The sequence below is a fragment of the Haliotis cracherodii genome, unplaced genomic scaffold (genome assembly GCF_022045235.1).
Source record: "Haliotis cracherodii isolate W230 unplaced genomic scaffold, xgHalCrac1.p SCAF_9, whole genome shotgun sequence".
NCBI classification, from domain to species: Eukaryota; Metazoa; Mollusca; class Gastropoda; order Lepetellida; family Haliotidae; genus Haliotis; species Haliotis cracherodii.
This window is the reverse complement of record NW_027266343.1, coordinates 22179668-22207276: the sequence shown is the minus strand read 5'-3', so window position 1 is coordinate 22207276 and position 27609 is coordinate 22179668. Positions and strand designations below refer to the sequence as shown.

At 41.9% G+C, this 27609-nt stretch overlaps 1 protein-coding gene across 9 annotated transcripts in view; it reads right to left on the bottom strand.

Moving 5' to 3' along the window:
* LOC139452043 (myoferlin-like) overlaps nt 1-27609 on the bottom strand; it is a 182977-nt gene that overhangs the window by 54736 nt on the left and 100632 nt on the right. For 7 of the 9 annotated variants that reach the window (XM_071233329.1, XM_071233335.1, XM_071233334.1 and 4 more), the window contains 16 exons: nt 24688-24764; nt 21868-21879; nt 20837-20937; nt 20320-20433; nt 17196-17295; nt 15953-16155; nt 15654-15760; nt 13425-13620; nt 13078-13230; nt 11993-12136; nt 10588-10674; nt 10202-10281; nt 9878-9995; nt 6441-6543; nt 6110-6240; nt 4385-4552 (listed from right to left, as the gene is read on the bottom strand). In XM_071233329.1, coding sequence (XP_071089430.1) covers nt 4385-4552; nt 6110-6240; nt 6441-6543; nt 9878-9995; nt 10202-10281; nt 10588-10674; nt 11993-12136; nt 13078-13230; nt 13425-13620; nt 15654-15760; nt 15953-16155; nt 17196-17295; nt 20320-20433; nt 20837-20937; nt 21868-21879; nt 24688-24764 — 1894 coding nt within the window. The remainder of the gene's footprint in view (nt 1-4384; nt 4553-6109; nt 6241-6440; nt 6544-9877; nt 9996-10201; nt 10282-10587; nt 10675-11992; nt 12137-13077; nt 13231-13424; nt 13621-15653; nt 15761-15952; nt 16156-17195; nt 17296-20319; nt 20434-20836; nt 20938-21867; nt 21880-24687; nt 24765-27609) is intronic. The other 2 variants (XM_071233331.1, XM_071233332.1) reach the window with 2 other exon arrangements.

The window sequence follows — 27609 nt, the reverse complement described above, 5'->3', positions numbered from 1 at the left end:
ATCACCTCCACTGTGTGAGCCTTGCATCACCTCCATTGTGTGACTGATGCATCTTTTCCACTGTGTGAGCCATGCATCTTCTCCATTGTGTGACTGATGCATCACCTCCATCGTGTGACTGATGCATCACCTCCATTGTGTGACTGATGCATCACCTCCATTGTGTGACTCATGCATCTTCTCCATTGTGTGACTCATGCATCACCTCCATTGTGTGACTGATGCATCACCTCCATTGTGTGAGCCATGCATCACCTCCACTGTGTGAGCCTTGCATCACCTCCATTGTGTGACTGATGCATCTTTTCCACTGTGTGAGCCATGCATCTTCTCCATTGTGTGACTGATGCATCACCTCCATCGTGTGACTGATGCATCACCTCCATTGTGTGAGCCATGCATCTTCACCACTGTGTGAGCCATGCATGTTCTCCACTGTGCGACTCATGCATCACCTCCATTGTGTGACTGATGCATCTCCTCCACCACTGTGTGACTGATGCATCTCCTCCAGTGTGTGACTGATGCATCACCTCTACCACTGTGTGACTGATGCATCTCCTCCACCACTGTGTGACTGAGGCATCTCCTCCACTGTGTGACTGATGCATCTCCTCCACTGTGTGACTCATGCATCACTTCCATTGTGTGACTGATGCATCTTCTCCACCACTGTGTGACTGATGCATCTCCTCCACCACTGTGTGACTGATGCATCTCCTCCAGTGTGTGACTGATGCATGTCCTCCAGTGTGTGACTCATGCATCTCCTCCATTGTGTGAGCCATGCATCTACTACATTGTGTGACTGATGCATCCAGACCAAAATCAGAGGGTTATTCCGACCCTGAAGGGTTATTATATAGTAATAACTTTGTAGAAGTGACGTGTTCAATCCCATGTTAAACACTGATATTCTCTAGTCCACAAACTTGCTCAGGCAAGCCATGAAAATCACATGAAAATCTACTGGTAATTGCCATGTATTTTTAGAATCATGTGTAGAATCACTTTGCCATGATCTACCTCGATCCACTAAATCTTATGCATTCACAGAACATGTGGGACTGAGTCAATTCAAACACAGAGTAAATTGTTAAAGTGTTTTTCCTGTGTAAAGCAACTTTGTTGATGGCCAAACCTCGTAAACGTTATGAGCAGTTGTGAGCAGTTGTGAGCATTTGGAATATTTGAAACAGGAATTGCATGAAAAGTTGTTGCTAGGCATTTTGGTGTTCATCGTAGCAATATACAGATGATCTGGGGTCACTATCAACAGCCTGGCAACACATCATCCTTCCAACTTTTGCAGTTTGTAGACAGTAATAAGCAGTGTCTTAAGTGTAAAAAGTACAGCTAAAAGCTTCAGTAGTAGAGCAATTAGTGATGTCATTTGATTGTGACGTGATGGTAACCAATGAGTGAGTGAGTGAGTTGGGTTTAACGCCGCTTTTAACAGTATTCCAGTCATATCGCGGCGTGTCAGCTTAATGTGGGAGGAAAGCCCGAAGTGGTGCAGGTTTTAGACGTTTACCACTTCGGTGAAACCCACGAGCACGGGTATGGTGCTGACAAACCTAGAAACATAATTGGGGCGAACCGGGAGGTAACCAATGATGTCACAATGGTCTGCAAAGCATTGTGATGCAATTTCATTGCAGTGATATTACTCAAGCGATATCTCCTGTGCGAACCAGTTGTGGATAACAAAATCATATCCATCCGGTTCACCTGTAAAATCAGTTTCAGACTGCAACTTTGACAGCCCATAGCAACCCTTGCTTTCAGCACTTTTACTGCACATCAGTGAACTGCAGGCCTGGCATGGCCAAGACAACATCGGAGATTCAGGTTACAGGAATGTTGGTTAGTCCTCTTCAGTGATAAGTTGAAGTTTCATCTTGACAGCAGTGATATCAGATTTCAAGTTAGGCTGATGTTTGTGTTGTTCAACGTTCTGCATTTGGTGGTGGGAGCGTAATGGTGTGAGGAGGCATCACTGTACATCACCTCAAATTGTCATCGACGGCAATTTGACATGTGTATGGTACCATGACAAAGTTATCTGTCATCATGTCCCTTCAGACCCATATTGTAAAATCACTTTACCACAGGACAATGCATGCCACATGTTGCAATTTGTCATGACATTGCATATGAGAGATAATTTCAGTATATGCTTATGTTGTTTGGTAGCAATGAATCCAAAGATTATTTCTACATAGTGATAAGACTTTCATCTCATCAATTAATTTTGTAGTTCCTTCATTTTCAAATGACAAAAACAAAATTGGCAGTGTATTCCAACCAAATCAATAACATGGCCCATAAGATTTTGATTCCATTTATTTCTGGGGAACTCCCATCAATTACTGCAGAGATAACCAAAGTCATATTGTAGCATTTGAGATGTGTCAGAGAGGGGTAAAATATATTTTTAACTAATTTCAAAGTAATCATATTTTACAGGATTGATCAAGGTCCTTCAACAAGTGGACCTCGGTTATGCAGCAGCAACATCATCAAAAGTACAGACTTCACTTAAATTGAAGCATATGAGGTCTCAAATGTAAAATGTTCATTTAGCCCAGTCATTGGATTAAAAGTGGATAAATTCACAGCCCCTTTCCAATACTTGTGAACTTGATAGAACTAGCTCCGTTCTGTCAGTACTTGCTCTGTACTCCTGGAGCAGCAAACAGTCGCCAGGAGGTGATTGTTCTTATGGTCACTGCAACTTTGTACATGCATACAAAATATATGTCTGAATCCCATAGTCTTCATCAATCATTGCCATAAAAGACAGATTTATACGTTTATCCATAAGTACATTTATTGACCAACATAGATCAGCTACCCAACAGAAATGGCGTGAAAAGAAAGTCTAAATAGAACATTTACTTTAAGCAGGGGACCAAGTTATGATAATCTCAATGTCTACAATTCCCACAGCACTGATTAAAAGCTTTTAATTCAATAGTAAATATTACAGCTAATTCCTAACCAGTCTAGGGAAGTTTTTTATCATGACAATTATTTATCTATCTCATAGCGTAATCTCCTCATTCTTTCTAAATTATCAGGTTACACGTTTCAAAATTAATCCCTTGACATACATGGAAAATCAAATTTTAGAGTATGAACTATTTTGAATCCGTTGAGTTTTGCAGTATTTCTAGAATTTCTAGTACTATGATGCTGTATTTTTTTCTTTTTGGGGAAGGGGGCTTGATGGTCATTGAGTTTGCAAACTGATTGTTCCTTATCAAGATGGAATATTTTCATTGCAAAAAGATGCATATATGTATATAAAATACAAATCTGTTCATGTCAGTATAATGATTTCCAATGAAAAATAATTATGAGTGATTACTTTTAGGATGATTGTATCAAGAAATGAATGTTAAGAAAGTAATCATACAATAAAATTGTATGACAATACATTGCATCAGTCTTTTGTTTCATGACGACATTTGCATTGACACACTTGCAAATAGTTTCAGTAATAATAAATATTTTCAAAGGGAATGTTGTGGCCAAATGCACTTATAGCCACTGAATGGACTAGAACAAAGGGAATGTTGCGGCCAAATGCACTTATAGCCACTGAATGGACTAGAACAAAGGGAATAGTGTGGCCAAATGCACTTATAGCCACTGAATGGACTAGAACAAAGGGAATGTTTCTGGCCAAATGCACTTATAGCCACTGAATGGACTGGAACAAAGGGAATGTTTCTGGCCAAATGCACTTATAGCCACTGAATGGACTGGAACAGTTTGCTCCTTGAAAACTTTCATATCTTACAAACTGTTGTTCTTGAAAATCTGAAAATAACTCGCTTGGGTGGTTTTGGGTGGGCTAAAGCACATACATTTTTGTGATGTTATTATGATTTCTTTTCTTCTCAATGGTTAATAGATCTAAAAAGAAATAGGTAAAAAATATTCAATTTAAAGAAAACACTGGACTGCGGTCCCTATCCCAACAAGTATGGTCAAGTTGAAAGAGGGACTCAGCCCTGTCAAGCACATAACATTCTAGTCCTTTATTTGACCAATTATGCAATACACATGTAGATATCAATTAAAGAAATTTAAGTACTCTCAAGTGTTCAAGTTTAGATGGTCTTACATGATCATTGAGTTCTTTACAGTGTCACAAACCAAAGGTGATTTCTGATATGATTTGTGGTTACAGGCATACTATACTATACGGAAGTAGGCTAGGGTAAAAAATAGGTCACAGTCTCGCTTTCGATTAGGGAATTTACTTTTTGTAACAGTCACAAACATGGGCCATAAATGTACATTGCCAGTGTCTAGCATTGCACTAGATTTCAAAGTGCTTCTGTGTATATACTATATGGTGCTAGATTCTTACCACAGGCTTTAGGCTGAAGAAACAACTGGCTTTTGGGTCTTCTGCAACCATCTTGCGATGATGACGTCTTCTCCTGACCAAGTCCATGGTTCGCTCCTGTGAGTGGAACTTCATGTTGAAGAGCGGTGCATACTCCCATCCTTCAGCTGCCTTTTGTTTCTGCTTCTCCTGGGGAGTACACAGGGTGTTATAGATAGCACTACAACACACACCTCACATGCTTTTTCATGCTCTTTCAACCTCTTACCAAATTTCATAACATTTTTAACACAAATGTCTCAGTAATAGCCACAACAAGTTTCAGCTTTCAGTATAGTCGAGGCAAAGGTCAAATCAGGGTCAAACTATAAAAAATCTCAAAAACAAACATATATGTTGAGCCCCACTACAAACTGCAAATCTACCAAACGTCATCAGATAAACAAGAATGTCTGCGTAATGGCAATAAATGTGGTTTGCAATATGGCTGCCATGGTGCCTCTTGAACAAACTGGGATGCAATCATACGTGGGAACTTGTATACAAAGTTTCAGCTTCATTGGTCCAGAGGTTTCTCAGGAGAAGATGTTTACAGATACTGAGCTGCCAATTGCCAACTGACACAGGAAAACCAACCCATGACATAAGCTCAATTGACTTTCTGTCAGGTGAGCTAAATCACATTTTATCTAATTAATCAAAACAATCAATTAATTATTAAAAAAAATTTACTCTTGTCTTCCTCCGTTAAACAAGAAAATAATATATTTCTATGTCCATGAATAACACAGAGGTATTGTTTTGTTTGGTCAAGATGATTGACTTGGAACCAAACATAGGAACTTCCCCTAACATGAATTACATTATTTTGGAGGCGTCATCATTTCTGACAACAACTAATAAAAGTAAGGAAACAGGCCTTCCAAAACCAATCTATAGTTATGCTCATGTATTTCTTATCATTGTCAACATTACAACTGAGATTTGTAAGTGCCCTAAAGCACATTGTTGTCATTGTTTTCAATGAATGTGGTCCTGCTTGTCTTTGAGTGAGCAAAATGGTGCATATTGTGATTTTCAATAACAGCCACTAATTCGCAATGAAAGTCCTTGGTTACAGAGGTGTATGAAAAGGAGATGGGGTAAAACATAGTTCAGTGCCATTAAATAATCTAGGGTTGTCATAAAATTTCTGATTTTGACTCCAGAAATGCAAGTAAATCTGAATGTTTCCGAAATAATTACACAACTCTTAATATTTGCTTGCTGTCAGATGAATGCTTTCCTATTATCAGTCCTGAAATAAACATATTTACATTCATCATGATTTCACCCTTTGCTTGGTACTAAAGTTATTATTTAGGTAGGATCGGTAGTTATTTTTTTAATGATTTATATATATATATATATATATATATATATATATATATATATATATATATATACCCGGGCGGTAGGTAAATTATCTGTGATTATGGTCTGAATATATCTTTTGAAACATTCTACAAAGTTTCAAATTTGTATTGATATATCAGAATTAATTTTGTGACATCCTTATTTATTATTTAACCAATGTTTTGCAATCTCTTTGTAAGTTTAACATACCTATACACTACCCCAACTGCAGTTGGCCCCCTGGATTTTTTTATGTAAAACAGTTTATTTGAATCATGAAAATACAAGTTGGGGACAAGTGATACTTGTACAGAATCAAAGACATTTTGTTTAGTTTTTGTGCTGTTTTACCTTCTGAACTTGCTTCTTTGTATCCATGACCATGGTACGAGACCTGACCCAGCGTCTACGTCGACACAAGTGGTATGTTTTCTCCACAGGCCCATATCCACCAATCGTGGCCTCCACACAGTACTCCCATGCTGAAACACACCCATCGAACAGCTCACATTACTACATCAGTGAAGACATAAAACCATCTAGTGCATGAAAAATACCACCTGATGTCTTCACTTTCTCCTCTACTGCTATGCTGCCAAAAGTAAGCAGAGCAATAGGAGGAAAAGTACACAGGTGTAAGCTAACAGGGCCTGGCCCCCCCACTGCTGCAGGCTGGTCTTACCTTCCTCATCTACAGCTCTGTTCAGGTCCACCTGCCACTCGTCATCCCACTTCCACCCTCCTGGCAGAGGAACCTCCTCCTTGGCTGGACATGGGTCTCCTTTCTGAAAATGGGCACAGGTATTAAAGAATACTTTCATTCTCCATAGAACAAATGTTGAAAACTGTCCAACTATAACACATTTGCGCTACAGTAACAAAATCCACAGCAATATTCACATGGTTGAAATCTACTGTCCATTTGGATGTGTACATACCTATCCTGACATCTTTGGTGTAGCGAAGATATTAATGTGTTTTTGATCTGAATTAAACAAAACACTCATCATAGCCTTTAAACAAAGTATGGCGTTTTGTATGCTCAAACATCATTTTCTTCACATCATCATACTTCACCTGCATATATGACAAGCATTGAAACTGTGTAGCACAGCGACTTCATGAGACAAGATGAAGTGGCAACCCTTCAGAGAAATTAAGCAAATCTTGCAAGGTTTTGTTCTACACCGCATGTCACTACTAAACCGCCATTGTGATGCAAAAAATGAGATGTCACAGTTGCCTAAAGAAAAACACCAATAAAGCTTCAAGCTCTGCTGTCCATAAAACTTCAACTTCACCCTCTTTATTGATTTTTTTCTCATGTTTTCTGCCCAAAATGTATTGTCACTCCAGCATAGACTATTGTAACTGCAAATCTGGATTTGTAACCAATAATTGTACATGATTTCTAAAAGCCTACAGACAGTGATTGACAAAGAAGTACTTTTTGATCAATATTACCTTCTGTGCTGATGTGGGTGTTCAATCAGAGGTGGTTATATTGATTTTAGCTTCTGATTGACCAATGAGAACCAAGAGTCTTCCAAACTGATGGTAGTATGTAAACTAAAGATAGCTGTAAATCATGAACTTAATGCAAGTATGAAATCAATGAGAAAAATGCAAGTGTCCCTTGCTTGCATTAATAAAATGACTCATTTGTATGTGGACATATTGGAGCATATTGTCATGTCAGGTTCACTGCACATGGATGGAAACAATGACCTACATAACAAAGCTCACAAGAACAATGTAACTGCTCATTATGTTCAAAGGATTGCTCTAACTTGTGTATGAACACTTAGAACCTGTACAATTTCACCATTTACCTGGCCCTATCTCACTTGCATATGCCTTACATGGAATTTGCTGCTTTGATTTTATGTAAGTTTGAGTTTATTTAAGCTGAATCATAAGTCAGCCAGTTGAAGTTAAGTTTGTGAAGATAATATTCTGCTATCACCCCATACTATATCATTGGATTCTACGTCTCCAGGCTTGGTGTTATTAGATCAGATTTTCAAGTTCAAACGTAGGGCTACCTGCATTAATTTCCTGGGGTAGACACTTGCAAAAATTTGGTGACACATTAATTTCATAATTTACAGGATATGAATTTACTACACACAATGTTAAGGCCATGGACACTTATCAGTAAGGCTTCAGCATAAAACCAATGTAAGAACACATAGTACTGGAGAACTCTGTACAGCTTCATTGTTGTGGAATATTCACTGAACTTGTAACATCAGATAGCTATTAGTAAACTGAGACAAACATAATCAAAATATATTCAAAAAGGTTTAGAAGAAAGGTAAAATGTTGAATAATTAATGAAAATGTGAAATCAGTCACTTCTATCAATGAATTGTAGAGCATAGAATGAAGGGAATGCTGGCAAGACATGCAATCATACTACACACATACCACTGATGATACAGTCCATCACAAGGTAGCAAGAGCTACAATTCTGTGGAATACTTACATCAATACTTCATTGGTAACAATGATATCCACATAGTTTATATTGTTTCACATAAAGACATTCATGACCAAAGAAACACAACATTCAAATGAAGTGGAGCCTGAAAGATGACTGTAATTTGAACAAATGATGACAACATTCATAAAGTGTCATCCAAAAACATAATAAAAGGACAGCATAGTCAACATTCAGCAATGCTGCTGAAAGTAAACAAACAAGCTGTTATTTACCTCATTGCAGTATGTCTAGTTGAAATAAAATCAGAAAACGGATTGATCTTTGAATGATGAATTCTGCATGATTTGTACATGAGAATTGTCTTCTGTGGGAAACATGACTATTCATATACCATTGCAACCCACGGCAAATCTCTGTACGTAGGGGCAATGCATCTCATCAAAAAGGATACTAACAAAAAACGTTTTGGAACAGAAAAAAAAAATTTGGCATCTATAAAATGAAATAAATTGCACATGGCATCAGTTAGGCAATTTGTTAAGTATTGGCATGTGACCTATTTGGACACATGGCAAAAGGTTTATCAGTTTTCAACATATTTCAAGCATCTTCATAACTGACACAGTAAACTCAGAACATAAAAACCCCAAGAAATAGCTAATCAGCTGTCAAACTCCTATCTAGGACATGGCGAAAGTCAACCTCTCCCTATCTCCCTTGTGCACCAACCGTCTGACATCACATATGTATATGATGTACACCTTGTATATATACATGTCACGGTATGCATCGTCATCAGGAAAGGGTTTTTTTGCTTGGTGCAACACGAGGGTGTTACATGATGCCAAGTTATGTTTCAGACGCACCTTTTCATTACATCTGAAAAGTGAATGTTGTGCACTGTGTCAACTTCATTTATGGCAAGCCATATTTCCTATCGAATGTATAATGTTATACAAATGCATACAAATCCATTTGATATAGGTTTTTGTCGTTCAGGATATTCGGCAGCATTTTGTTCGCTCAGTTTGCGAAAAAGCTGTTAAATAAAACAAATTGTTGCACAGTAGTTATCTTGGTGTATGATAATAAGTGGCGATATTTGCTGTTTTTTTAAGGCCTAACAAAACTTAACAGTGTCTCTTTTTGAAATCAGTTTAATATTTGCAGTTAACATTTTATATCTCTGTGTAATTTTATAGTCTGAGGCTGACACAGTGGGTGAGCACAATTCTCATTCATGTTCACCTTCCAGATGTTATAAAAATGACGTAATACATTGTGCACCTCGGCATGCAGTTTTCATATACACAGGGAAACAAGCCAATTAATTAAACTCGGAATATTTTAGAAATTGCAGTGCCATCTGGCATTCTTTATCGTCAATGTCCTTTAGCAGTTTAGTGTCCTTTTGTGCGCACTGTACACATTGTTCTTTCTTTTCATAACATTAGACTATTTATTGCATACTTTTGACCTTTATTTCAACTTTGTAGTTTTTAATTAGCGTCTGTTTTGTATTTTGACCTTTATTAGTAACATTTAATATCTTATTTGTAACATTTGACCAGTATCGCATACTTTTGTCCTTTATTTCAACTTTGTATTTTTGACTGATCTGATTCCGCGCTTGCCATACATTAGCTAGTACAACATTCCATGGTAACACCTACCACATCTGCCCAGGGTCTGGATGCTGGACCCCAGTGCCCACCAGGCAGATTCCGTGCTTGGCACTCATAAATGTCCTCTAGAAACTGATGATGACCAGCATCTTTGTCAAACAGCATACTGCAATGAAAACAGAAAGCTAGTGTATGTAATCCTAGCAAAGGTAGATGATATAGAAGCTATTTACCACCATCACAATATGATATCAGATTACTTGCTGAGGATAATACACAACACAGATTCAACCATAACCCTATACTAACAATAAGCATTTACAAGTCTTCACAAATGAGCAGTACAAGAAGATTCGAGAGCAGGCTACTGACCTGAGTTCTGGGCTGACATACCAGTCACTATCCCATCGCCATCCTGGTGGGGGATCAAAGCCATCTTGTGGCAGAGACACCTGAACACACATAATAACACTAATGCTGTAATAAAGTATCTGTGCATCGATCACCACATTCCAGATTAATTTTATGTCATCTCAATACAGAAAGATATGCAGAAGAAGGATAAGTTATTAGACATAAAAACATATTTTCTGAAAGTATGCATGAGGATATTTTCTGAAAGTATGCATGAGGACATTTTCTCTTAAAAAAATATTTTGGTTGTGTCTCTCGTCTTTGATGATGGAACACTGCTCCTTCAGGTTTCACCGTCAGTGTCACCTCCTGCCTGGAGGCCGGCACATGGGCAGCACACTGACCTTCCCTTGGCTGTCCGACCACTTGGGACGGGTCATGGTAGGGCCTTTGTTTGTCCAGGTTCCCAAGATGCTCACTTCATTCTGATACTGAAGAAATAAATGAGGATATAAAACACCTGAACTTAAGTTCTGCAGACCATTTCTTGAATTACTATTTCCAACAGCTAAATAGGAAGGAAGTCATACCCTCATGAAGTTCCTCTTGTGACATTCCCTTTCTATGAAGGTACTTAATCACAGCTTGTTTCCCAGTTTTCTCCATTTTCACAGATTCTCCAAGCAAATTCTCTACTTGACTTCTTAAAACAAATGCAGTTATCAGTCTCTAAGTTGGAGTTCATGTCTTCCAAGAGATGACATTCTCCATACAGATGTTGAACCTCACATGTGCAGCTAGGCTACCAGTGATACCTGAGCAGAGCTACCAGTGCTATTTCTGACACCTGTTCTACCAGCGCTACCTGTGCTTCAATTGGTAATTCTGCTACCTGAGCTACCAGTGATACCTGAGCTACAAGTGATACCTGTGCTACCAGTGCTACTTCTAATACCTGTGCCCTCTGTGCTTCAAGTGCTAATTCTTTTACCAGCGCTACCTGTGCTTCAAGTGTTAATACTGCTACCTGAGCTACCGGTGATACCTGAGCTACCAGTGCTAATTCTGCCATCTGGGCTACCTGTGCTAATTGTGATACCTGTGCTTCCTGTGCTAATTGTGATACCTGTGCTTCCTGTGCTAATACTGATACCTGTGCTTTCTGTGCTAATTGTGATACCTTTGCTTCCTGTGCTAATTGTGATACCTGTGCTTCCTGTGCTAATTGTGATACCTGTGCTTCCTGTGCTTCAAGTGCTAATTCTGATACCTTTGCTACCTGGGCTACCCGTGATACCAGTGCTAATTCTGCTTCAAGTGCTAAATCTGATACCAGTCAACCAATCTATCAGTGCTGATTCTGAGACCTGTGCTACCAGTGCTGATTCTGATACCGGTGCTTTAAGTGCTAATTCTGGTACCTGTGCTTCAAATGCTAAATCTGATACCAGTCAATCAATCTATAAGTGCTAATTTTGATAACTGTGCTAAATGTGCTAATACTGATACCTGTGCTACCTGTGCTAATACTGATACCTGTGCTACCAGTGCTAATTCTGATACCTGTGCTTCAAGTGCTAATTCTGATACGTGTGCTACCAGTGCTAATTCTGCTACATGCACTACCAGTTCTAATTCTGATACCTGTGCTACCAGTGCTAATTCTGAGACCTGTGCTACTTCTGCAACCTGTGCTAATTCTGATACCTGTGCTGCCAATGTTAATTCTGCTACCTGTGCTTCCTGTGCTACCATTGCAATCTGTGCTACTATGCTACCTCTGCTACAAGTGCAACAAGTGCTACTCACCGTCTCTGCAAAAACAGCAAGCTCTCCTTCTTTCTGCATCTTGTGCCACTCCATCTCCTGGCTCTGTAGACCCAGCCACAGCTTGACACGAATCATAGCTGGCACCTCAAACTTCTTGTCCTTCTCAGCCTTGCTGCCAGGGAACTGCAGTACACAAATGCCAGTAAGCACAGCATATGTGCGGCATGTATATGGTATGTACATGCAAATACAGTAGGAATACCATACAAGGACTTTCATCATCATCATTTATTCACTAAGTATGGGTCATCGGCTCATTACATGTTGAAATGGTGCTACAGCCATTTTTTAACATTTCTTTTCTCAAATTATTAGCATAGGAAATAAACATTCCCATACTTTTGTAAAGTATTCGTATTGTTTTCTGACATTAACATGTTAAATTTGTGTAAACTAGGAAATATATAATACCTTTGGGAGAAATACAGTTGCCGTAGATGTTAATGTGCACTACATATTAATATAAACTGGTATTCACTTTCAACATAACCGCAGCTACACATATCATATACTCTTTGTTTTTTAGGCATGCTCACGTATCTACCAGTTTCTAATTTTAGATGACGTGAGCCACATCTTATAACCTTGCCAAAGCCACATGAAACTTATTTATAGTGATGCAGCCAATATATGGTTCAACCCAAAAAATGGGTTTAAATAAGGAGTACGAGAATGTTTTAGAGCCTAGAGATAAGGAGGCATGCCAATCCTGCTGGTACATGTATTGTGATCTAGCCATTAACTCCAAAACAAAAGAATCTATACTGCCAATAGATTGTACTTGACAAAACCAAATCACATTTCATATATTAATGATTTCAACTATGAAACCCAGGTAAATTTTCCATGGCTAGCATCCAATAGTAGTAGATAATATCCTTTCTTTTTTTATATATATATAGAGAGAGATAATTTTACACCAAAGACTTTCCAAAAGTGATGGATTACAGAATGACTTAAATTTGGGCCCTAATCAGCAATATTGTCCCTCTGTTACATACAGTGAGTGGCAAGAAGTAACAGTGTTCATCACACTTGGCATCTGATAAATACCACCCTCTAACCTTCAGCTGAATGGTCTGCAGACGTCCGCAGTGTCGTCCTCTGGACGCAGGGTCTGAGGCAAAGATCAGGTCGTTGGCTGGGATACGGAAGTAGGCCAGTCTCTTCTCTCCACTGATCATCCAGATAACCACATCAGGCATGCTGTTTTGGGGCTGCAGAATCATTATACATCTCATCAAATCTTTCAAAGTTGAAAACAAAATATCCATGTATTCATTACTCAAATATTTCCAGGAATTCAATTTCCCACTCAAGTGGCATCACAATAGTAGGATAGATTGTCAATGTCCATAATAAAGGCACATGAACCAGTACTTCACTTGAAGGAAAAACAATGCTTTCTTACCTCTGTAGCCAAGTTCTTCAGCAATGACAGATATCCTTCTATCTCAGACAGTGCTTCATTCACATCAGTTGCATTCTCCCTGAGCTTTGTGGCTACTTCTATGATGTGAAGCAGTTCGTTCTGGCGATATGCACTGAGCAGTCTGTCCAACTCGGTGGCAATATGCTGGCCAGTCACTGACTCTGGAAGTGGCTTCCTGTAATGACAGACCAAACAAAATCATCTTCTACACCTAGAGCTGTGACACATGACCCCCATCTACTCCCATACAAGACCCCATCTACCCCCTGTACAAGACCCCATCTACTCCCTGTACATGACCCCATCTACTCCCTGTACATGACCCCATCTTTTCCCTGTACAAGACCCCATCTACTCCCTGTACAAGACCCCATCTTCTCCCTGTACATGACCCCATCTTCTCCCTGTACATGACCCCATCTTCTCCCTGTACATGACCCCATCTACTCAATGTACATGACCCCCATCTACTCCCATACAAGACCCCATCTACCCCCTGTACAAGACCCCATCTACTCCCTGTACATGACCCCATCTACTCCCTGTACATGACCCCATCTACTCCCTGTACAAGACCCCATCTACTCCCTGTACAAGACCCCATCTTCTCCCTGTACATGACCCCATCTACTCCCTGTACATGACCCCATCTTCTCCCTGTACATGACCCCATCTACTCCCTGTACATGACCCCCATCTACTCCCTGTATATGACCCCATCTACTCCCATACATGACCCCATCTACTCCCTGTACATGACCCCCATCTACTCCCTGTACATGACCCCAATCTTCTCCCTGTACATGACCCCATCTACTCCCTGTACATGACCCCATCTACTCCCTGTATATGACCCCATCTACTCCCTGTACAAGACCCCATCTACTCCCTGCACAAGACCCCATCTTCTCCCTGTATATGACCCCATCTTCTCCCTGTATATGACCCCATCTACTCCCTGTACATGACCCCCATCTACTCCCTGTACATGACCCCATCTACTTCCTGTACATGACCCCATCTTCTCCCAGTATATGACCCCATCTTCTCCCTGTACATGACCCCATCTACTCCCTGTACATGGCCCCATCTACTCCCATACATGACCCCATCTACTCCCAGTATATGACCCCATCTTCTCCCTGTACATGACCCCATCTACTCCCTGTACATGACCCCATCTACTCCCTGTACATGACCCCATCTACTCCCTGTACATGACCCCATCTACTCCCATACATGACCCCATCTACTCCCTGTACATGACCCCATCTACTCCCATACATGACCCCATCTACTCCCTGTACAAGACCCCATCTACTCCCTGTACATGACCCCATCTACTCCCTGTATATGACCCCATCTACTCCCTGTACATGACCCCATCTACTCCCTGTACATGACCCCATCTACTCAATGTACATGACCCCCATCTACTCCCTGTACAAGACCCCATCTACTCCCTGTACATGACCTCATCTACTCCCTGTACATGACCCCATCTACTCCCTGTACATGACATCATCTACTCCCTGTACATGACCCCATCTACTCCCTGTACAAGACCCCATCTACTCCCTGCACATGACCCCATCTACTCCCTGTACATGACCCCATCTACTCCCTATACATGACCCCATCTACTCCCTGTACATGACCCCATCTACTCCATGTGTAAGACCCCATCTACTCCCTGTATATGACCCCATCTACTCCCTGTACATGACCCCATCTTCTCCCTGTACATGACCCCATCTTCTTCCAGTTCAAGAAACCCTATCTACTCCCTGTACATGACCCCATCTACTCCCTGCACATGACCCCATCTACTCCCTGTACATGACCCCATCTACTCCATGTGTATGACCCTATCTACTCCCTGTACATGACCCCATCTACTCCCTGTACATGACCCTATCTACTCCCTGTACATGACCCCATCTACTCCCTGTACATGACCCCATCTACTCCCTGTATATGACCCCATCTACTCCCTGTATATGACCCCATCTTCTTCCAGTTCAAGATCCCATCTACTCCCTGTACATGACCCCATCTACTCCCTGTACATGACCCCCATCTACTCCCTGTACATGACCCTATCTACTCCCTGTACATGACCCCATCTACTCCCTGTACATGACCCCATCTACTCCCTGTACATGACCCCATCTACTTCCGGGATTCATACAACGCATGCACACTCACCTACAGTCTTGGGTCAGCTGGTCCAGCAGTGAAATCAGGAGCTGGGCTAATTCAGGTGTTGGCAACTTTGCTTTAATACCTATTCGAACTCGTTCAATGTTGGCTTCCTGAAAAACAGTGCATATTTAACATTAGAATATTTATCTGTTCTTATGGGACTATGGACGTTTACATTACATTAAGAACCACTGAACTTTCAGTTTGAATAAATCCAAATATGAACATTTATCGAGCAGGTTTAGGACGATGTCAGAGCTAATACCAGTGATGCCCTGCAAGATAACTATCCATGGACTGACCAGATCCATGATGATTTTGAGGAGACAGTTGAGTGCCTCCAGCCTGAAGCTGATGTCCTCCCAGTGACTGTCGACCACCACACATGGCTTGGTGTTTCCCCATGGCAGGAAGTAGTAGTAGCAGCCATCAAACACAGCATTGGTGGGCTGTGTGGTAGATGCACAGGGGGCCACATTCTCATCCAGTTTGTTCCCATAATTTCCTTTATGTCGGAAGGAAATTAAAGATTCAAATACATTTTTAACAACATTTAATTTTCATATGAATAAGTGAGTGAGTGAGTATGGTTTTACGCCGCTTTTAGCACTAGTCCAGCAATATCACGGTGGGGGACACCAGAAATGGGCTTCACACATTGTACCCATGTCGGGAATCGAAACGGGGTCTTCGGCGAGACAAGCGAATGCTTTAACCACTAGGCTACCCGACCGCCCCTCATATGAATAAGAAAACCAACTACAAACAAGCATGAAATACTCACATCCCCCGCCAATATGACATGTCAGGTGTGTGCAATGCATTAGCTCCTGTGAACTATGTTCACTGGGCCTTTTTGTAGTATAGTAAGTTTTTCAAGATCTGCCCCGGAAACGAGGACTACTGCCTTTTTCAGTCTAAATCAAAGTCGTTGCCATGGAAACTAAAAAAATAACTCTTTTAAAAATCCCAAACTATCAAAAGGCACCAGTTCACCACTAGATCTATCTATGTGCCAAGTTTGGTGACGAAATATGGTACGTTTTTCAAGATCTGCTCCGGAAACGAGGACTACCGCCATTTTCAGTCTAAATCAAAGTCGTTGCCATGGAAACTCGAAAAATAACTTTTTTAAAAATCCCAAACTATCAAAAGGCACCAGTTCACCTCTAGATCTATCTATGTGCCAAGTTTGGTGAAGAAATATGGTACAGTTTTCAAGATCTGCTCCGGAAATGAAATGTGACGGCCGGACGGCCGGACGGCACCCATTCCTATATCCCCCTTCCACTTCGTGGCGGGGGATAATAAGAGGTCTGAGGGGGTACACCCAGGTTATCATGTCTTCTGGTGGGTCTGAGGCTAAAACTGCTACCTAGCTCCTGAACCCGAGGTATTATTTAGCAATGATAAGCCATGTGCTTGCAATCACTGTACAAACAGGATAAACTCTCCACCAGTCTACAGACACTTCATTGAAAAGAGAATTACTACTCTAATATGATTTCCAAAACATGAACTGACAAACAACTATTAACAACTCACCTATGCTGACTTCGAACTCCACTGGGGCATCAATCTCACTGATCATTGTGGCGTTCAGGAAGGAAGCATGCAGACGATATTTCCGGCGCCGCATGAACTTCTGTTTAAGAGTAAGAGGCATTGGTGCATGAGGCTGAAATCTTTGACATGTCAGTCAACAAATGAAACCTGTACCAAAAAGATACTACCGGTAAATACCAATACACTGTTGACATGGCCTACACCCTGATACTACCTAAATACAATGTTGACATGGCCTACACCCTGATACTACCTAAATACACGATTGATGTGTCCCCCAGCCTGATACTACACTGTTGACGTGGCCTACACCCTGATACTACCTAAATACACGATTGATGTGTCCCCCAGCCTGATACTACACTGTTGACGTGGCCTACACCCTGACACTACTTAAATACACGATTGATGTGTCCCCCAGCCTGATACTACACTGTTGACGTGGCCTACACCCTGATACTACTTAAATACACGATTGATGTGTCCCCCAGCCTGATACTACACTGTTGACGTGGCCTACACCCTGATACTACCTAAATACACGATTGATGTGTCCCCCAGCCTGATACTACACTGTTGACGTGGCCTACACCCTGATACTACTTAAATACACGATTGATGTGTCCCCCAGCCTGATACTACACTGTTGACGTGGCCTACACCCTGATACTACCTAAATACACGATTGATGTGTCCCCCAGCCTGATACTACACTGTTGACGTGGCCTACACCCTGATACTACCTAAATACACGATTGATGTGTCCCCCAGCCTGATACTACCTAAATACACTGTTGATGTGGCCTACACCCTGATACTACCTAAATACACGATTGATGTGTCCCCCAGCCTGATACTACCTAAATACACTGTTGATGTGGCCTACACCCTGATACTACCTAAATACACGATTGATGTGTCCCCCAGCCTGATACTACACTGTTGACGTGGCCTACATCCTGACACTACTTAAATACACGATTGATGTGTCCCCCAGCCTGATACTACACTGTTGACGTGGCCTACACCCTGATACTACTTAAATACACGATTGATGTGTCCCCCAGCCTGATACTACACTGTTGACGTGGCCAACATCCTGATACTACTTAAATACACGATTGATGTGTCCCCCAGCCTGATACTACACTGTTGACGTGGCCTACATCCTGATACTACTTAAATACACGATTGATGTGTCCCCCAGCCTGATACTACACTGTTGACGTGGCCTACACCCTGATACTACTTAAATACACGATTGATGTGTCCCCCAGCCTGATACTACACTGTTGACGTGGCCAACATCCTGATACTACTTAAATACACGATTGATGTGTCCCCCAGCCTGATACTACACTGTTGACGTGGCCTACACCCTGATACTACTTAAATACACGATTGATGTGTCCCCCAGCCTGATACTACACTCTTGATGTGGCCAACATCCTGATACCACATAAATACACTGTTGATGTGGCCTCCAGCCTGATACTACACTCTTGATGTGGCCTACACCCTGATACTACTTAAATACACTGTTGATGTGGCCTACATCCTGATACCACATAAATACACTGTTGATGTGGCCTACACCCTGATACTACTTAAATACACTGTTGATGTGGCCTACACCCTGATACCACATAAATACAATGTTGATGTGGCCTCCAGCCTGATACCACATAAATACACTGTTGATGTGGCCTCCAGCCTGATACCACATAAATACACTGTTGATGTGGCCTCCAGCCTGATACCACATAAATACACTGTTGATGTGGCCTACACCCTGATACTTCTTAAATACAATGTTGATGTGGCCTCCAGCCTGATACTACTTAAATACAATGTTGATGTGGCCTCCACCCTGACACTACTTAAATACACGATTGATGTGTCCCCCAGCCTGATACTACACTGTTGACGTGGCCTACACCCTGATACTACTTAAATACACGATTGATGTGTCCCCCAGCCTGATACTACACTTGATGTGGCCTACACCCTGATACTACCTAAATACACGATTGATGTGTCCCCCAGCCTGATACTACACTGTTGACGTGGCCTACACCCTGACACTACTTAAATACACGATTGATGTGTCCCCCAGCCTGATACTACACTCTTGATGTGGCCTACACCCTGATACTACCTAAATACAATGTTGATGTGGCCTCCACCCTGACACTACTTAAATACACGATTGATGTGTCCCCCAGCCTGATACTACACTGTTGACATGGCCTACACCCTGATACTACTTAAATACACGATTGATGTGTCCCCCAGCCTGATACTACACTGTTGACGTGGCCTACACCCTGATACTACCTAAATACACGATTGATGTGTCCCCCAGCCTGATACTACACTGTTGACATGGCCTACACCCTGATACTACCTAAATACAATGTTGATGTGGCCTCCACCCTGACACTACTTAAATACACGATTGATGTGTCCCCCAGCCTGATACTACACTGTTGACGTGGCCTACACCCTGATACTACTTAAATACACGATTGATGTGTCCCCCAGCCTGATACTACACTTGATGTGGCCTACACCCTGATACTACCTAAATACACGATTGATGTGTCCCCCAGCCTGATACTACACTGTTGACGTGGCCTACACCCTGACACTACTTAAATACACGATTGATGTGTCCCCCAGCCTGATACTACACTCTTGATGTGGCCTACACCCTGATACTACCTAAATACATGATTGATGTGTCCCCCAGCCTGATACTACACTCTTGATGTGGCCAACATCCTGATACCACATAAATACAATGTTGATGTGGCCTCCAGCCTGATACTACTTAAATACACTGTTGATGTGGCCTACACCCTGATACTACATAAATACACTGTTGAGATGGTCTACACCCTGATACTACTTAAATACACTGTTGATGTGGCCTCCAGCCTGATACTACTTAAATACACTGTTGATGTGGCCTCCAGCCTGATACTACTTAAATACACTGTTGATGTGGCCTCCAGCCTGATACTACTTAAATACACTGTTGATGTGGCCTCCAGCCTGATAGATACACTGATCCCTGTACATGTTGATAGAGATGGCGAACCTGGACTCGGAGTATATCGTCACTGTTTATGTCGGCTATAGACTGTTCTGGCAGCTCCCCAAGTTGTGTAATTAGCTCCACCAGGGCCCGTCCTCGGTATGCCACACCCTCACCCTGCAATTCATATAAACAAGGAGTCAGGCTGCACAGCTAAGGCAAAGCAGAAGATAGAGATTATTTTACAAGATTATTATAAGAAACAATGTCATAGAATCAGTATGACACAAACGGGAGTGTAATATTATTTGTTTAAACATCTTTAGCTCCCCCATAGTAAATGCACGGACCACGACCACCGTCTTAGAAAACAACAATTGTCAACAATCTTGTGAATCCTTCTGACCTAACATTCCAATAAAATTTGAATGACATCATCAATGTTGTCCTGATGACGTAAACAATACACTGGTGCTCTTGAAGTGATATTCTAATAGAGTACGTATGATTTATGTACTGTGTTATTTCTCATCCAATGGGAAATACCCTCAGGGAATATAGACTACATTGTACTGCCCACCTTGCCCAGATTCAGATCCTCATACTCATCGGGCAGGTCCGAGTACTCCCTTGTTGACCCATAAAAGTTTACATAGCATGGTCCAAATGTGGGCAGGAAACCTACAGAAAAAAGCTTACATGCAGTCAGACCACAAACATGTTTAGTTGATATGATACAGCATTTGTTGAAATATGAAAATAGTGAAAAGACTTTATCCATCATTTCGACATCTTAATATCTGATTATGCAACACAAATCCTATAATGAGATAACAATTGTTAAAAAATGGGAAAAATCTTTCTTTATAGGGATCATTCTTTGGCAGTATTCAGATTTCAAGTATGCATCATAAATTAATAGCTGTACTGAAGAGAATCTCTGATCCAGAGCTTAAGAGATCAAGGTCATTTCCTGTATAAAGGTCAATGTCTTGTTACAACATCAGTCAAGGAAAGCCATTACAATCAGCCATGCACTCTCACTGCAAGCTGTGTCCATGACTACTTGGGCTGGACTAGGTGTACAGGTGTAGTTGGGACTGTGTGTCGGACCTAGCTGTGCATGAGGAATGGGGGTTCGAGGCATGCAGGACAGTTAATAGCTGTTACAGAACACCAAGCAGTCTCAAGTGGGACTTGTTTATAAGCATTTATAGCATATAGTTACACATCACTTGTAAAATACAGATGAGTAGAACACAGGATAAAGAAGATTTTCATTGGAGGCAAAATAGATACATAAACAATGATGAATGGGGCTAGAAGTTATTGTAACCGAACCCAACTCAGAGTAACTACATAAAATTGAAAAACATGGTATTACAGAGGAAGCAGTTGAGGCCACTACAACAAAACTACCGTATTTTCTTGAGTATAGTAACTACAGTAGTGTCCTCACTGATGTAAGGAATTCATTACATGAAACAGTTAGCATGCAGATGGGAATAAGGATAACATAATGTTGCACAGACCAAACAGAGCATGGAGAATTAGGATTTTGCTTAACACTGAGAACAGGAACATGTAAAGAAATAATGGAGACCAAGTTACCCTCATCCTTGTCTGCACAAATACAAACATAGTCACACATTAGACACACATCCTAAACAGGACATTATGTATGAAAGAAGTATCTTATTGTGCTGCATTAACTAATTACAGAAAACACAATGAGAAAAGAACACATCTTTACACATGCGATTAACCATAGAGCATAAATCAGCATATTGTTCAATTGACACAAAATATTGGTATGTAATGATTACATATTCACAACTTCTTTCTACAACAGATCTCCAAACAGAGCGAACTCCAGCTATCATCCATGGCTTACTGCATGTCATGTACTGGGAGGAGGGTATGTAGGTCTACCTGTGTGGCTGCACAGAACAAACTCCAGCTATCATCCATGGCTTACTGCATGTCATGTACTGGGAGGAGGGTATGTAGGTCTACCTGTGTGGCTGCGGGTAGGGAGTGGATATTCTTCAAACTGCATAGAACTGTTATATCTAATCTATGCAGGATGCACATTCACAGAAAAAACAAAAATGCATTTTTGGGGTTCATCCTCTTCAGAACTACTGCAGGGGGAAAGTGTCAAGTGATGGGGCCGCTCAGTGTGGTCCAGAGAACTGTTGGAACACCTGCACAGTCAGGAGCAAGCATTTGGGTGCAGTTATGATTGATCTTCTAGAGTGATCAGGAAAAAGAGGCACAATAATAACATGAATACAACCTATGTACCATCTAAGTGCCTCATTGTTCATCAGGCAAGACAGCCAAATGACTTGCCCGAACTTCCCCATAAACACCCTATATTTCCCCTAGCTGGGGGAACACAAAATGGTTTTCACCAAAGCTAGTAATCTGAATAATAGTTGTGCAGGACCTACTTCCCTGTATAACTGGTACGTCTTTAAAGTCTTTGCAGTTGCTTATAAATATGCGCTTTGAGAATATAGGCTGATGTGTCATATTCTTTATGTGTGTAGTATTGCCTTTCATACTGTTGTAACCGTCATATGACATTTTTCAGAAGGTTGTAACATTTATTCAGGAAAAGTTACAAATGTGCATGTCATTTGAGATGGCTGACTGCTAGAGAGCACATGTTGAATGTCACACATGAAGTCCCATGCATGTGACACCTCGCACGTGAAGCAAACAGTTACCTCTCTGCCAAACAAATATACTACATATACTACATGTTTTCAATTTACTTTAAGGTATTGGTTTTCCCTGGTGTCTTGTGTTTACAGTTAGTTACAGCCTAACTAACCACAGTTTCAGAACTTCAACTCTAACATTTACAAGCAGATATCTTTTGATAGTGCTGCCAAGGAAGACTTCTTCTTCATGAAGCCATTTATCAATAATGATGGCCCCAGTGGAGATTATACATCTGCTCAGCTGAAGAAGTTGTCAAAACATTGGACACATTTTTTAAGACTTTTTATCATCCAACATGAAATAAACATTGTCATCTCTGTCTAGGAGCACTGGAACACTGTGATCTCTGACCCAGAGACGTAAAATATGGCTTGTACTGATGGTGGTGGCCTGTATGTTGTACTGATGGGGGCGGCCTGTATGTTGTACTGATGGTGGCTGCCTGTATGTTGTACTGATGGGGGCGGCCTGTATGTTGTACTGATGGTGGCGGACTGTATTTTGTACTGATGGGGGCTGCCTGTATGTTTTACTGATGGGGGCCGCCTGTATGTTGTACTGATGGGGGCGGCCTGTATGGTGTACTGATGGGGGCTGCCTGTATGTTGTACTGATGGGGGCGGCCTGTATGTGGTACTGATGGTGGTGGCCTGTATGTTGTACTGATGGGGGCAGCCTGTATGTGGTACTGATGGGGGACCTGTATGTGGTGCTGATGGTGGTGGCCTGTATGTGGTACTGATGGTGGCTGCCTGTACGTGGTACTGATTGTGACGGCCTGTATGTGGTCCCGATGGGGGCGGCCTGTATGTTGTACTGATGGGGGCTGCCTGTATGTGGTACTGATGGTGGCTGCCTGTATGTCGTACTGATGGGGGACCTGTATGTGGTACTGATGGTGGCTGCCTGTACGTGGTACCGATGGGTGCGGCCTGTATGTGGTCCCGATGGGGGCGGCCTGTATGTGGTACTGATGGTGGCTGCCTGTATATGGTACTGATGGTGGCTGCCTGTATGTGGTACTTATGGTGGCTGCCTGTATGTGGTACTTATGGTGGCTGCCTGTATGTGGTACTTATGGTGGCAGCCTGTATGTGGTACTTATGGTGGCTGCCTGTATGTGGTACTTATGGTGGCTGCCTGTATGTGGTACTTATGGTGGCTGCCTGTATGTGGTACTTATGGTGGCTGCCTGTATGTGGTACTGATGGGGGCAGCCTGTATGTGGTACTTATGGTGGCTGCCTGTATGTGGTACTTATGGTGGCTGCCTGTATGTGGTCCCGATGGGGGCAGCCTGTACGTGGTCCCGATGGGGGCAGCCTGTATGTTAGCCGGAGTTGCTATTCACCGAACACTCTCTCACCCATGTCACTGCCCTGCATTCAGCTGGGTCTAGTCACATGCACTACCACCAGTTTGTCAGAAGCCAAATGTCAGGAGAAATGTGACAGGTGGTGCACATGGTGCAACTTTAACATGTGATTCTTAATTACTTCACAGGTTAATAGTGAAAAAACACTGAAGATGTATGCATTATTCCTTTCATTTGTCATTTCAGTGGGAAACATTTGAGCTCAGAGTATCCAAATACCAATGGATCACTGCTTGGTTTCCCCAGCATGACTGCGGCATGTACAAGTAGGTGCGAGCAAGTGAGCTTGACATGGGGGAGAGAGGCCTGGAGTAAAGTATTCACCAGTGTCTCCTTGTGATGAAATTACTGATACTGGTAAACAGAATGTTCCAACGTTGTCATCTTCATTCAGTCGATCCCTGCAGTATGAACAAGGTATACACATTATATCTAATCAAGTTTGTTCATATATATTTGTTGTCAGTCCAGTGGCTCTATCGGTCCCTAGGACACTACCATGTTGTCAGTCCAGTATCTATCGGTCCCTGGGACACTACCATGTTGTCAGTCCAGTGGCTCTTTCGGTCCCTGGGACACTACCATGTTGTCAGTCCAGTGGCTCTATCGGTCCCTGGGACACTACCATGTTGTCAGTCCAGTGGCTCTTTCGGTCCCTGGGACACTACCATGTTGTCAGTCCAGTGGCTCTATCGGTCCCTGGGACACTACCATGTTGTCAGTCCAGTGGCTCTATCGGTCCCTGGGACACTACCATGTTGTCAGTCCAGTGGCTCTATCAGTCCCAGGGACACTACAATGTTGTCAGTCAAGTGGCTCTATCAGTCCCAGGGACACTACCATGTTGTCAGTCCAGTGGCTCTATCAGTCCCAGGGACACTACCATGTTGTCAGTCCAGTGGCTCTATCAGTCCCTGGGACACTACCATGTTGTCAAGAGTCATTTGCTGACATATATAAGTATGAACATACTAAATCAGTGTTCATTTTCGGATGTCTAGAATAATACTGTTTTTGTTTTTTGTACAATCACAGTATCACTTTCAGATTAAATCTTATGGTCTTATCTCAAATACATATTTGTTTTTAACATCAACATTTTTTTCAGGAAATCAAAGGATAGTTCCAAAACTGGAAGTTTTACAGCATGAGTTTATATTACTATGGTAAGGAATATGCAAAAAATAATCAATTGAATGGTTGCTTGAATTATGAACAAAGACCCTGTCTCCAGTTGTTGACCACAATTATCCTGGCTGTAATGTAAACATGCTGAACAACAATACATACAGCACTGACACACAACATACAGGCATGCCAGTCACATGGTTGTACAGTTATACAGACACACACTGTCAAACAGTCAGGGTGTCAGTAATTCCCTAGTACAGGCATGCCAGTCACATGGTTGTACAGTTATACAGACACAAGCTGTCAAACAGTCAGGGTGTCAGTAATTCCCTAGTACAGGCATGCCAGTCACATGGTTGTACAGTTATACAGACACACACTGTCAAACAGTCAGGGTGTCAGTTATTCCCTAGTACAGGCATGCCAGTCACATGGTTGAACAGTTATACAGACACACACTGTCAAACAGTCAGGGTGTCAGTTATTCCCTAGTACAGGCATGCCAGTCACATGGTTGTACAGTTATACAGACACAAGCTGTCAAACAGTCAGGGTGTCAGTAATTCCCTAGTACAGGCATGCCAGTCACATGGTCGTACAGTTATACAGACACACACTGTCAAACAGTCAGGGTGTCAGTTATTCCCTAGTACAGGCATGCCAGTCACATGGTTGTACAGTTATACAGACACACACTGTCAAACAGTCAGGGTGTCAGTTATTCCCTAGTACAGGCATGCCAGTCACATGGTTGTACAGTTATACAGACACAAGCTGTCAAACAGTCAGGGTGTCAGTAATTCCCTAGTACAGGCATGCCAGTCACATGGTTGTACAGTTATACAGACACACACTGTCAAACAGTCAGGGTGTCAGTTATTCCCTAGTACAGGCATGCCAGTCACATGGTTGTACAGTTATACAGACACACACTGTCAAACAGTCAGGGTGTCAGTTATTCCCTAGTACAGGCATGCCAGTCACATGGTTGAACAGTTATACAGACACACACTGTCAAACAGTCAGGGTGTCAGTAATTCCCTAGTACAGGCATGTCAGTCACATGGTTGTACAGTTATACAGACACAAGCTGTCAAACAGTCAGGGTGTCAGTAATTCCCTAGTACAGGCATGCCAGTCACATGGTTGTACAGTTATACAGACACAAGCTGTCAAACAGTCAGGGTGTCAGTAATTCCCTAGTACAGGCATGCCAGTCACATGGTTGTACAGTTATACAGACACACACTGTCAAACAGTCAGGGTGTCAGTTATTCCCTAGTACAGGCATGCCAGTCACATGGTTGAACAGTTATACAGACACACACTGTCAAACAGTCAGGGTGTCAGTTATTCCCTAGTACAGGCATGCCAGTCACATGGTTGAACAGTTATACAGACACACACTGTCAAACAGTCAGGGTGTCAGTAATTCCCTAGTACAGGCATGTCAGTCACATGGTTGTACAGTTATACAGACACAAGCTGTCAAACAGTCAGGGTGTCAGTAATTCCCTAGTACAGGCATGCCAGTCACATGGTTGTACAGTTATACAGACACACACTGTCAAACAGTCAGGGTGTCAGTTATTCCCTAGTACAGGCATGCCAGTCACATGGTTGAACAGTTATACAGACACACACTGTCAAACAGTCAGGGTGTCAGTTATTCCCTAGTACAGGCATGCCAGTCACATGGTTGAACAGTTATACAGACACACACTGTCAAACAGTCAGGGTGTCAGTAATTCCCTAGTACAGGCATGTCAGTCACATGGTTGTACAGTTAAACAGACACAAGCTGTCAAACAGTCAGGGTGTCAGTAATTCCCTAGTACAGGCATGCCAGTCACATGGTTGTACAGTTATACAGACACAAGCTGTCAAACAGTCAGGGTGTCAGTAATTCCCTAGTACAGGCATGTCAGTCACATGGTTGTACAGTTATACAGACACAAACTGTCAAACAGTCAGGGTGTCAGTAATTCCCTAGTACAGGCATGCCAGTCACATGGTTGTACAGTTATACAGACACAAGCTGTCAAACAGTCAGGGTGTCAGTAATTCCCTAGTACAGGCATGTCAGTCACATGGTTGTACAGTTATACAGACACA